This window comes from Rhinopithecus bieti, unplaced genomic scaffold (assembly GCF_001698545.2).
Source record: "Rhinopithecus bieti isolate Rb0 unplaced genomic scaffold, ASM169854v2 scaffold_19969, whole genome shotgun sequence".
Lineage (NCBI taxonomy): Eukaryota > Metazoa > Chordata > Mammalia > Primates > Cercopithecidae > Rhinopithecus > Rhinopithecus bieti.
The window spans coordinates 1,027,926-1,040,768 of record NW_016810434.1 but is presented as its reverse complement, the minus strand read 5'-3'; the positions used below and the strand labels follow the sequence as shown (position 1 = coordinate 1,040,768).

The 12,843-nt window shown below is 35.1% G+C and overlaps 1 protein-coding gene across 2 annotated transcripts in view; it reads right to left on the bottom strand.

The window, feature by feature from the left end:
* Positions 1-12,843, bottom strand: part of PTPN4 (protein tyrosine phosphatase non-receptor type 4) — a 235,215-nt gene that overhangs the window by 21,110 nt on the left and 201,262 nt on the right. For both annotated transcript variants that reach the window (XM_017891972.1, XM_017891973.1), the window contains 6 exons: positions 10,835-10,991; positions 7,639-7,805; positions 6,366-6,456; positions 6,224-6,285; positions 2,215-2,361; positions 395-523 (listed from right to left, as the gene is read on the bottom strand). In XM_017891972.1, coding sequence (XP_017747461.1) covers positions 395-523; positions 2,215-2,361; positions 6,224-6,285; positions 6,366-6,456; positions 7,639-7,805; positions 10,835-10,991 — 753 coding nt within the window. The remainder of the gene's footprint in view (positions 1-394; positions 524-2,214; positions 2,362-6,223; positions 6,286-6,365; positions 6,457-7,638; positions 7,806-10,834; positions 10,992-12,843) is intronic.

Below are 12,843 nucleotides of genomic sequence, written 5' to 3'. Positions count from 1 at the left end.
AAATAATTTAATAGCTTTCTATTGTTTTTTCCATTTCCACAGACACACCCAAATACCGTACTGACACTACTTGGAGTGAAAGTTTTTTATAATGAAACATATCTAAATAGCTATTCTGAATAGGCAAAGTAGTAACTGTAGTAAGTATTATTTACTAGACTACTTTTTCACTGACCATCCATATTGAGTCATAGAAACTAAAGAAAAACATTAATTATGTAATAGAATAGAATACTCTTAATGAAATTCCAAAGTACCCCATTAAAGCAGATAAATAATTCAATAATTTTTATAGTATTTCCTAGTAACCAATACTCAAACTAAAAACATTTTCAGCTTTCAGTCTTTACCTTGAACACAACAGTTCTAATAAACAGACATCCGGCCTTCTTACCTCTTGGTTAAACAGTGTCATCTTCCTGAAGATATAGGCAGTGTTTCCTTCTTCAGAGTGGCAGGTAACTTGGTAGCATCCATAAGATGAACTGCCTGTGGGTTCTGGCCAATATTGGTGACATTTAACCTGACATTGATATAAATAAATAAAAAATAAATAAAATTATATACATACGGATTCAAGTTCTATTTTTAAAAATGTTTTAATTTTTAATACATTTCAAACTCACAGAAAAGTTACAATAATAATTTAATAAATTTCATCTAGATCTGCTGACTAGTGTTTTTTTTTTTTGTTTGTTTGTTTTTTTAGAGATGCAGTTTTGCTCTTGTTGCCCAGGCTAGAGTGCAATGGCAGGATCCTGGCTCACTGTAACCTCTGCCTCTTGGGTTCAAGCGATTCTCCTGCCTCAGTCTCCCAAGTAGCTGGGATTACAGGCATGCACCATCAAGCCTGGCTAATTTTGTATTTTTAGTAGAGACGGGGTTTCACCACATTGGTCAGGCTGGTCTCGAACTCCTGCCTGGTGATCCACCCACCTCGGCCTCCCAAAGGGCTGGGATTACAGGTGTGAGCCACTGCGCCCAGCCGACATTTTTTCTGTCACTTTTTTCCCTTTGTAATAGTAAGTACTCTGGCTGTATTTTGAGACAGCAAAAATCCTCATTGAATCTTAGATTTTTTAAAACAGCTGTAATGACAAGTAATTCATGTACCATACCACTCACTTGTTTAACGTATACAATAGTTTTTAGTATATTCACAGAACTGTGCAACCATCACCACAATCACTTTTAGAACATTCCCATTACACCCAAAATAAACCCTACACCAATTAGTAGTCACTGTTCATTCTTCCTCATCTGTTCCCCCATCCTTACCCCAGATCTAGACCACCACTAATCTACTTCATGTCCCTACAGAGTTGCCTATCCTGGACATTTCATATAAATGCAATCACACAATATGTGGTCTTTTTGACCTCTTTCACTATGCTAACTGTTTTCCAGGTTTACCCATGTTGTAGTACGTATCACTACTTCATTCCTTTTTATTGCTAAATAATATCCAACGATAAGACTACACCATATTTTATTTGTATATTTGAGTTGTTTCTACATCTTGGCCATTATAAATAATGCTGCTATGAATGCTCATGTACAAATTTTTGTGGACAAACTTTTCAATTCTTTCGGATTTAGGAACGGAAGTACTAAGTTATACCAACTCGACATTTAACTTTTTGAGGAACTACAAGACTGTTTTCCAAAATGGGCTGGATGATTTTACAAACCCACCATAGGAGGGTTCTGTTTTTTCCACATCATCCCTAGAACTTGTTATTATAGGTCCTTTTTATTTTAGCCATCCTCTTGGCTATAAAGTCTCATTAAGTTTTTGATCTGCATCTCCCTGATAAGGATGTTGAGCATCTTTTCTCGTGCTTCTTAGCCATTTGTATATCTTCTTTGGAGAACGGGCTATTCAGATCTGTTGCCCATTTTTAAATTGCATTATTTATTTTACTGTTGAGTTGTAAAGAGTTCCATATATATATGAGATACAAGCCCCTTAACAGATGTACATCAATTCCTTTAAATATTAACAATGACAGTAATGGCTAATACTTATGTCACATTTATTTATGTGTTAGTCACAGTTTTATGCACTTAACCATGATGCTTTAAAACAAGAAACCACAAGAAAAGAAGATTAAAGGTCAGAAAGGCTTAAATAAACATGAATATTTTGACTACATATGTGCAGTATAATTTGAAAAAAGTCCAAGCAATGTGTAAGATTCAACTATGACTTACTCTGCCACGTTCAACTTGTGTGGTCAACATTACAACCATAGAGGAGCCTTGTTCCCAAGTCATCTGCCAAAAATCTGTACAAGTGTGTGGTAATGGCCCTTGACAAGCAATGTACTGATTTATAATGCTGGAAGAAGGGATTTCCATCTAAAAAGAAAAGGGCATGAAAATAAAATGTTTTGCATTACTTTTTACAGTAATTAGAAATATGAAAATCATCCACTAACTGTTATAGTGAATACAACTAATCTCAATAAACTGCCATCAGTAAAACAAATCTTTATTAACAATTTCTTATTTTATCTGTAGAAGAAAGTTCATGGCAATGTTCAACAGTTATAGATATTTATCGTTTAATTAGTGGAAATAAGAATTTAAATATTTTCCAAATATTTTCTTGGGCTCAAGCAATCCTCCTACTTTGGCATCCCAAAGTGCTGAGATTACAAGTGTGAGCCACACCCGGCCTATTATGATTTTTAAAAGCAGCTTAACCCAGAATTCTGTTTCAGAGGCAGATACATGGTAAAGAAATAAAAAATACTTATCTGTAAATAGTGTATGGGTAAAATTTGTGAGGAACAAAAATTCTGCCATTGGTTTTAGCTTGAATTTTTACATATAAAATAATTTTAGAGGATATCAGAATAATACTTAAAATTCATAATTTTCACAAAGAGGTAAGATAGTATTTGGGAAAGCTGAGTCATCAGTCATTATCCTACTACATTTTGAGATTAAATATTTTTTTAAAAGGTGATATATGCACATGACAATTCAAAGAATAACAAAGAGTGAATAAAGAAAGTCTCTTCTCCCATTTCAGCTTCTAGTTTACACCCAGGAAGGTAATCTTTTTCTCTCAGTTTGTCATATAACTTTATCAGAGATATTCTATATACAACACACAAACGTATATGCAAAACTAACTTCCCACTTTTCTGTAAAACTGTTTTTTAAAAGTGGTAGCATACTATATATAATGTTGTTCTGCTTATTTCTTTTTTACTTCATCTTCAAGATCATGTTTGATTAGTAAATAAAATTTCATTCTTTTAAATGGCTCTACTGTATAAATATACAACATAATATTTCATACAGATTTAAGGCCCTCATGTTTTTTATTTTTGTAATCTTGCCCCAACCTGCCCTCATTTGACAGCAAAATCTGACCTGAACTGACCTAAGACTATTTGTACTCTTTATTAGTCTTACTTAGGGAGAATATCTATAGTTTGCTGTTAACTATTCAGATATATTGATTATAGGGCACTTGTCCCATAGCCTGCCAGCAATGTTACTTATTATAGTATATGGTATATGTACTAAACATACTTTCAAAATTCCAAAAATTCGAAATCCAAAAGCATATTTTTCTATACCCTCCCACTCACTGCCCCTTTATGTGGAGAAGGAGGTCTTCCTATATTGCCTACGCAGGTCTCAAACTCCTGGGTTGAAGCTATCCCTCCAGCCTATGCCTTTCTTCAGTGCTGGGATTACAGGCATGCACTACTGTGCCTGGTCCCATAGTATATTTAACCTAAGGTTTCACATAAAGGATGTGGACCTACATGTAGTATCAAATTTTTGTTCTTTCAATCTTATAGGTGAAATAGTAATTCCTTGAAGTTTTCATTTGCACTTTTGTTTTTTGTAAATCGCATGTATTTTCATTTAACTCTGATACTATTTTCCAAGTGTTAAAATAGTATTGTGGTTTTGCTACCACAAAAAGAGGCCTTATCAGAGGTATATTCTTAAGTAGCTAATCCTCCACCAAGGATTCTCAATTTGCAAATTTGACTACTTGCTAAAATATATTCATAACCCTTAAAACAGTTGCAGGGATTTCTTGGTCATGTAGTAGACATACAGCAGTGAAAAATTTGAGTGATCTTAAGACATGCACATTTCCAAGTGAGATCAAACAAAGCAACTCTGACATCTTGTTTTAGCTCTCATATGGGAAACAAGTGACCTTTTTGCACTCTATGTAGTGCCATACTTTTCACCTTTTGGTTTTTTTTTTTTTAACTAGTGATTTTGCTGTTTAAAATGGCCCCAAGTGTAGTTTTAAAGTGCTGACTAGTGTTTCTAAGTTCAAGAAGGATGTGATATACCTCATGGAAGAAATATGTGTTAGATAAGCTTCCTTGAGGCATGAGTTATAGTGCTGTTGACTATGAGTTAAAGGTTAATGGATCAGCAATATATATTAAATAAAGTGTTTTTAAACAGAAACAACAGTATGTATTTATCGGCTAATGAAAATGTTGTGACTTTAGGCCTGGGGGAACCTAACCCCTGTATTTTCCCTAGAAGCAATGATTAAATACTCCCTAATTTAGCATGTACAAAGACTTTCTAGAGTATGACAACATCGAATGGTGAAAATTAACCCAATTTACATATACAGTGATATATTTAGGTTTAAAAATAATTTGGAGGCTAGTACTTAGCTGAAACAAGATTGGCCACGAGTTGATAGCTCTTGAAACTGGGTAAGACGTATGGGGGGACTCTTTTATACTATTCTCTCTACTTCCGTACAGATTTAAAAATGACTATTAAAAATGTCATTTGCATAATTTCCTTTTCTATGAATTGTCTTTGCATGTCCTTCATCCATTATTTTCATTGAATTTTTTTTTTTTTTTTTAGACAGGGTCTTGTTCTGTCACCCAGTGACAGTCATGTGATCATGGCTCACTGCAGTCTCAATCTCTCAGGCTCAAGCAATTCTCCCACCTCAGTCTCCTGAGTAGCTGGAACAACAGGCATGCACCACCATGACTGCTAATTTTTATTTTATTTTATTCGAGAAATGGAGTCTCAATATGTTTCCCAGGCTTACTTTTCTTATTTATTTATGAAGCTCTTTGTATATTAAATAAGCCTTTTCTAGTATTTAAAAAATTCCATTTGTCATTTGATTTTAGTAGTTTTCAGCATTTCAAAATAACAAATTGTACCTTGTCAAATTCATCTCTTTAAGCTTAGACATGTATCTAAGCTTAAAAAACCTCCCCCTGAGATTTTAAACAATTTTCACATATTCCCTTCAAGTATTTTCATAATTCCACTTTTAAAATTACATTTTGATATATTTGAAATACATGTTGACATCGAGTGGAGGTGAAGTATTTATAGATGAAAGATATGATATAAAGATCTACTTCAAAAGAACCTGGTAAAGGTGAAACAAAGTGTGTCATAAGTTGACAAGTGCTGAAACTGAGTCATGTGTACATGAAGTTTGATTTTACTGTTTGCTCTAATTTTGTACATTTGAAATTTTCTAATTACAGAGTTAAGAAAAAAAAATGCCTCTTTACAATGACATATTCTAGACCAGTGGTCCCAACCTTTTTGGCACCAGGGAAGACAATTTTTCCATGGAGTGGGGTTGGGAGGGTGGGAGGTGGGGATGGTTACAGGATGAAACTGTTCCAGCATAGATCATCAGGCATTAGATTTTCATAATGAGCATGCAATCTAGATCCCTCACATGTGCAGTTCACAATAGGGTTCGCACTCCTATGAGAATCTAATGCCACCACTGATCCGACAGCAGATGGAGTTCAGGTGGTAATGTCTGCCCACCACTCACCTCCTGCCATGTGGCCTGGTACCTGACAGGCCATGTATGATTACTGGTCCATGGCCCAGGGATTGGGGGCTCCTGTTCTAGACAGTTGACCCGACCACCCATTCATTGGATAGTCTGTTTTATCTCCAATGATTTAAAAGACCACCTCTACCATAAACAAAATTCTAGTATTTATCTCAGTTTATGTATGAACTGGACTATTCCATTCCACTCTCTACCTGTATATTAATACACAAGTACCAAAATATTTTATTTAATATTACTTCAATAATATTTTTCATATCTGAAAGTTTTAATATTCTACCCAGGTTAGGATTTCAACAAAAAGAAAATAACCTCAAAGTTTATAGTGGCTCCTATTTTCCAAATGGCAAAGGCATAATAAAATAAACTTACATTTATATAGTTCGCATTGATGTAGTCTTCATTACCTTTTAAAATGACCCGTGTGGCATCATCTAAAACATTTAAAAGAAATAATGTTTTAGTAAAGTTATATATAAAAGATTAAATTTAACAGAGACAATAAGATACTTACAAGGCGAAATATCTCTGTATCTATTTTTGGAAATATTCTGAGGTAATTTGGCACAAGACATTGTCATTCCAGGTTTTTTCCGATAAAGTTGCTAAAAAAAAAAAGGGGGGACAATTCCAACAAAAGCCATAAACAATTTCTGTTTTGTTTTCCAGACTTGTTTCTATACTAACAGGAAACAGGTTTTTTTCCCTTTGAATAGGTCATCTATACAATGATATATCATAGGCTAGTAGAGTACTGAACCAGATTTGCAAAGCTGAATTCTTCAATTTCTAACATAAAGTATGTGTCATATTTTGAAAAGCGGTAAAACTAGTGAAACCAATTCTGCTTACGGCAGGAGCACCTGAAGTTGTGAGTAGCAAATCTGCAGAAAACATTTAACTTTCATTTAGTTTGGAGGTGTTTACAGTATATGAACTAAGAACTTTTGAATAAAAACTAACAGACATATCCTAAATGTTTTATAATTAAACATTTACCTATAACATACATGGCAGAGCAACAATTATTAATGATGGTCATTTCTAAAAACACATTGAAAACTATCCAGGGAGCCTAGCATGGCTGTGCATGCCTGTAATTCCAGTTACTTGAGAGGCTGAGGCCAGAGGACTGTTTGGACATAGGAATTTGAGATCAGCCTAGGCTACACAGTGAGAGGCCGCTTCTCAAAAAACAAAACAAAACAAAAAAATTCGGGTTTACTATTTTAAACAAATTAGGTTCATACAGTCTGAATAAAACATTTCCAAATCCACTGGGTGGCCGTGGGTCAAATGCGTATTATAAGCACTGAAGAAGCATTCTAGTTCGTTGGATATAATGATCTGTCTGAAGGTTTTGTTTTTCCCAGTTTTCAAGATTGCACTGACAAAAAATAAACAGAGATTAAATATGACAAGGTATAAACTTCAAAAACAAAAGTTATTTTCCTTTAGCTCAGGATTTTAAAGTCTATAATAGCCTATCCTCATCTGCCACTTTTCAAAAAAACAGCTATTTAACTACAGAAAAAAATTCAGTTTGATGACATATGTATAAAATTTCCTTATCCCTCTTTTTAAAAGATATTCTATTTATATAACCATAGCTAGTATTTTGGGAGCAATTTTCGAAACTTGGCATTTTAGAACTCTTTATGTCAAACATTTCTCAGAATATCATTTTAGTTTAGAAATTATAATGCATAGATTAGGCACTTAAGAAACTATGAAACTAGTTAGAAAATATCAGCAAAATGCTTTTAATATATAATGATATTACTTACATCAAACTGTGTCAGGACTGTTCCAGTGATAAGCCCCTCAGCTAGCTGGATCATTGATTCCCGCAGGGAATGGTCATCCTGATGCACACTATCTAGGGGGGCTTTCTCAGGAATATACTGGAAATCTGGCTCATTTTCTAGCTTTTCTTCCACTACATCATATACAGCTAAAAAAAAAAAAAGAAAGAAAAATCAAACCAATCCCAATACACGTGGAAATCTTAATGAATTCACACGATAGGAATTTACCAGATACACTGTATAATGTTTTGTTCAAAAAATAATTCATTTATGAAGAATTACAACAGATCTGAGTCTGGCGTCACTGTGCGGGGGGACAGAAAGTAGTTGTGGAGTTGAGGGGCTTTGCTGTATCTTTGGAGGGAAGAAGCGTTCTTGGCTACATCACTGAAAATGTCTATAACTTGAAGAGACAATAAGAAAGAGAAGAGCTGCTGAGAAGCACCTGTGAATACACCCTCTCTTAATTTCTAGGGGACCTAGGGCAAGAGTACAAATAGAGACCTATACACCATATGTTTAAGTTACAAAAAACGTGAACACAGTGCTAAACAAAATATGCTTCATCCTCTTTTGGTGATGTATCTACAAAACAACCTGGGAGGCCAGAATTCAAATGAGAATTCTAGGCCAGAATTCATGGTCATGGTAATGTGAGGAGATTTAGACCCCAGATCCTAGGCCTGCATTCCACCGTTACCCACTCTCAGTCCCATTTTTTAACACAGGGGTTTATAAACACACATGTGAAGATCCCAGCCCACATGCAAGATATATCTATACCTCTCCCTCCACAAACTGTAGCCTCTTAGCCACCTGCTGGGCTAGGATACACACACCATGTGAACCAACATTGAGAGAATGGATGTGTGGAAAACACCCACGAAGATCGAGAGGGGCTCAGGGTTATCTGGACCCAGAACTGAGGTTTGAAAAAAGTGGCATAGAAAGGGAAGGGAGGTTATAGCTTGGCATGTCCTTTTGGTCCTATAAAATTATGACTCCATTGGAGAAGAAAGAGAGCCAAAGCGGGGCCTTCTAAGATATGGAGCCAAGGTAGGGGCCTCTTTTACCCTTGCCTAAGAGACCTGGTTCCTCCTTGAATATCTGTACTTTTTTTTAGAAGAATAAATTTCTGAAATGAAGAACGAAAGAACAAAAGATATGACAACATTCTGCCTAAGAAGAAATAAGAATTAAAGGGGAAAAGATCAGAAAAACAAAAACGTATTCTTGGCAGACATAGTTTAAATTTTAATTATATGATACTTTAAGAATGGAAAAGATAGACCCACACTGAAAGTAGATGCAGGTTCTGCTCTGCATTTTGACCACGAAACAATTTAGAAAGAAATTTTGCAAGAAGTAGACCCTGGTGGGTTCCTCTCCTACTTTAAAGCAAAAGGATGAGATCTGGGATTGTAAAAATGCTGGGTCTTTGCCATCATATGGATTTTTGTTCATATTCTGGCTCTGTACCATCATGAATCTGTGAGCAGGTAACTGAATGTCTTGGTGTCAAAGTATCTTCAACTCTAGAATGGGGATAATTCATCTATCTCATTGGATGTCTATGAGGATTAAGTAAAAACATACAAAAGAGCCTAGGTACACAGAAAGCTTTTAATAATTATTAGCTAGTATTATTGAGTTCTTTAGGATCTATTATCAAGAGAAAACAGAAAACAATAAATAAAGAAAAAAAAATGTTATGCCTGGTTTAAAATTTAAGTAGCTGTATGTGACAGAAAACACCTAATGACTCACCTAAGTATGAGGTCTAAATGAACAAGTTCCTTGAAAAGTCAAAATAGAATGTTCTGTTGAAGTCCTTTTAATCTTCCTAGAAAGCCAATTCTAGACCATGAATGGAAAAGAACACAAAGTGGAGAAGATAAAGTGAAAACGCCTATTTGTGAACAAGAGGTAAAAAGAGGATTTTTTATTTTTTGTTTATAAAAAAGAAATGTCCTTGCAAAATTTTGCAGGGTTGGGTATGGTGGTGACAAGCAGAATTCGAGTGATATTTTACTTTCCTATGGTACATATTCAACAAGTGGTAATATGGCATTAACAATAATTATTCTGTGGCAAAAATAATGATTAATAGTAAATTGTACAGAACAAAACCAGAAGAAGATGTCTAATTCTGGGATATTAGACATATAAAACTTTTTTCTTAGAGCAGACTGATAAAGTGTTGAGGGAACTCTAAACAATGCCATATGAACACTGGCTGGACTCTAGGACTGTTAAACTGGAGAAAGGGAGGAGGGTTTCTGGTAAAATTAGCTATTGTCAAAAATCTGAAGGAAGGGGGGTTAAACTTATAATGCATAGCACAAAGTGATAGAATTAGGAGCAGGACTGAAGAAAGACGGACTTTTAGTTCAATTTATAGTTTGAGCTATCCAAAGATGGAATGACCTGTTTCAGGAGCCAGACAGTACTCTATCTATATTGGTAGAATGTTCTTGAGGTTGTTGTGGAGGAAAGTCATGCAATTAACCAAAGAGCTAGAGCTTATGGCGTTCAAGGTTTCTCCAAACCTGGAATTCCATGACTATGACTTAACAAGTCAGCTGTCCAGATCGGGAGATGACATGATTAGGCTAGTAGACATCATATACTGAAAACAAAGGCAGTATTTTAAAAACACTTTATAGCTTGTTATGGCATTTTCTAAAAGTGGAACAGAGTTCAAATTTACTCATTCATTCAACTAGTATTTATTGAGTACTAGTACTACAACTACTACAATTTAGGGGAAATGGGAAGTCATTTTAGCTATGGTAGTCAGGGGAGAAAGCCCTTCTAAAGATAATATCTGACCAGAAACCTGAATGAAGTATAGGTGTAAGTCAAAACAAAATCAAAAAGAGTATGTTAGCAGAGGGAACAGCAAGGATAAAAACCCTAAGAAGTAGATTAGATTGGAACATCTGAGGAACTGCAAGAAAGCTAGTGTAGAATAGAGGAAAGTAAGCAAGGCTGAGTGGGAGCAAGGGTTGGGGGTCAAAGAACTTGAATTCTGCTCCACGTGTCAATGAAAGCCACTGTGCTTTGAGCAGGAAACTTAGGTGACTTATGTTTTATGTCAGAAATCTGGTTGCTGTGTTCAGTAATGAACAGTAATAAATTATGATAAATATCTGGTACTACATAGAGTACTCACCATTAGGTCGAACTAGAAGCATGAGTTCCCCAGAATGTCTCTCACAACTAGCTTTAATAAACAGCACAACCTGATCATGAGTGTGTTCTGCAATGTCCCGACCATTGATCAGTACAACTTGGTCCCCTTCATTCAATCTAGGGACACAGAGGTCAGCCTGTAATATAATATAGATAAGTTTTCAGAATGGCATGCAACTTTCTGAAAGGAGAGGACAGGAATTTATTTTTATAGACCCGATAGCAAGAGAACTAAACTACATATAGAAAAGCATCTATTCATTTATTCATCTATTTAAAAAATGTAGAAATCTAGTTTTGCCAGAGAGTTAGTATTTTCGTTCCTTCTTCACTCAACAATTTCTTTCCTGATGACCTATTATGTGCCTAGACATACAAATAAGACTGATGATTTCCACGTACATACACACAAGTAGCTTTAGCTTTACACTGTCTAGATACATACAAACTTCAGTCACCATGATTTAATTAAATAACACCAGTCCCCCAACAATACGATTCAAACTTTAGTTACCACAGTGTATTTACTGTGAATAACTGTAAAAAGTACAAACTTTGCTGCTAGCTTCAATACAAAAATCACTACATAAATAATAGACACACATCATAATCAGTGGCCAGTCACATCAGTTCTTCCAAAGTTTGATGGTCATCTGTTTTCAGTTCAAGTGCAGACAGGAAAGCATGTAGTTGGGCTGCCTCCCAGTCTCCCAGAGAAAAGCCCATATTAAAATGAATAACCTAAACCTAAAGAGGGAATTGATCACAAAAGATGAAAGTGCAGCAAAGTGAATAATGCTGGAGGTGAAGTTTGAATTGACCATAAATAGAGTTAGAGAAGCAATAGATGACCATGGGAATGTTAACACTGGTGTTGTTCGAGAGACTGTAGATATGTAGCCAAAGGAACTTTTGGAGATATTTCACATCGAAAGTTCAAAGGACAAAGTGTTGAAAGCATGTCAAGCAGACAGTATTACAACAATTTGGCAAGGCAAGAAGTGAAGCTCATTTGGTATTCTAAGCTGTACCACGGGGAGGAGGCAAGCACCATTTAAACTACTCATGATGAGTTTTCACAAGAAAATAAAACATTTAAATTCTCAGTGTTTCTAATGTTTTGAATTACAGGATACAAAATCCCATATTAGCTTTACTATTTTTTTCATTTCCTTTTACCTTTATAAGAGACAGTAAAGGAAATTCTTAATGTTTTGACAACAAATTTAAAGGTCTTGGGAACAACTATAATTTTTCCCATTAATCATCAAGATCCTGCACGATTTCATCTTGCATGGTCATTTTTATAGTCTTGCACTATAGTGCAAAGTGAGAAGACAAACAGCAATTAAGGTAAAAGAGACAAAAGAAACAGAAATATGGACAACATGTTCTGGGAACACAGCAATGAAAACATATGGCAGTGAAGATTGAAGAATGATAGGCCAGCTTGAGAAGGAACTGATGGGGTTGGATCTTACAGAAAAGGGAACCGCTTGTGGTAAAGGCATGAAGAAATAAAAGCACAACTACTGAAATTCATTATCAACACAAAGTCAATAAAATCCAATAACGATTGTCATTAGTGGAAAAAACACTGGTCTAGAAGTTACTCTGTTACTTCTGACATGTGTGATCTTAGACATCTGAAGTTCTGAAAAGACATCTGAAAATGAAAAGTTCTGATTATTTCTTAGAGTTGTTGTGAAGATAAAGATAATTCAACCCAAAGCTTTAAAATCTGGAATGTTCAAATTTAGAGTTATGCTCATTCTCTCAAGTTGCTTTTTTGTCTACTTATGTAGTGAAGTAGATGACAGACATTCATATACTCCCTCTGTGCACTAGCAGTTTGATGCTTTTGTATACCAATTAGTTCCAAGTTTTTGTAGATGTCTTTGAGATACCTGAAGTGTAGTGAATTGGGAGCCAATGGTACTGGGGAAAATGTAAGTATGGGCTATAGCAGACAGAGCTTTCCCTCACATT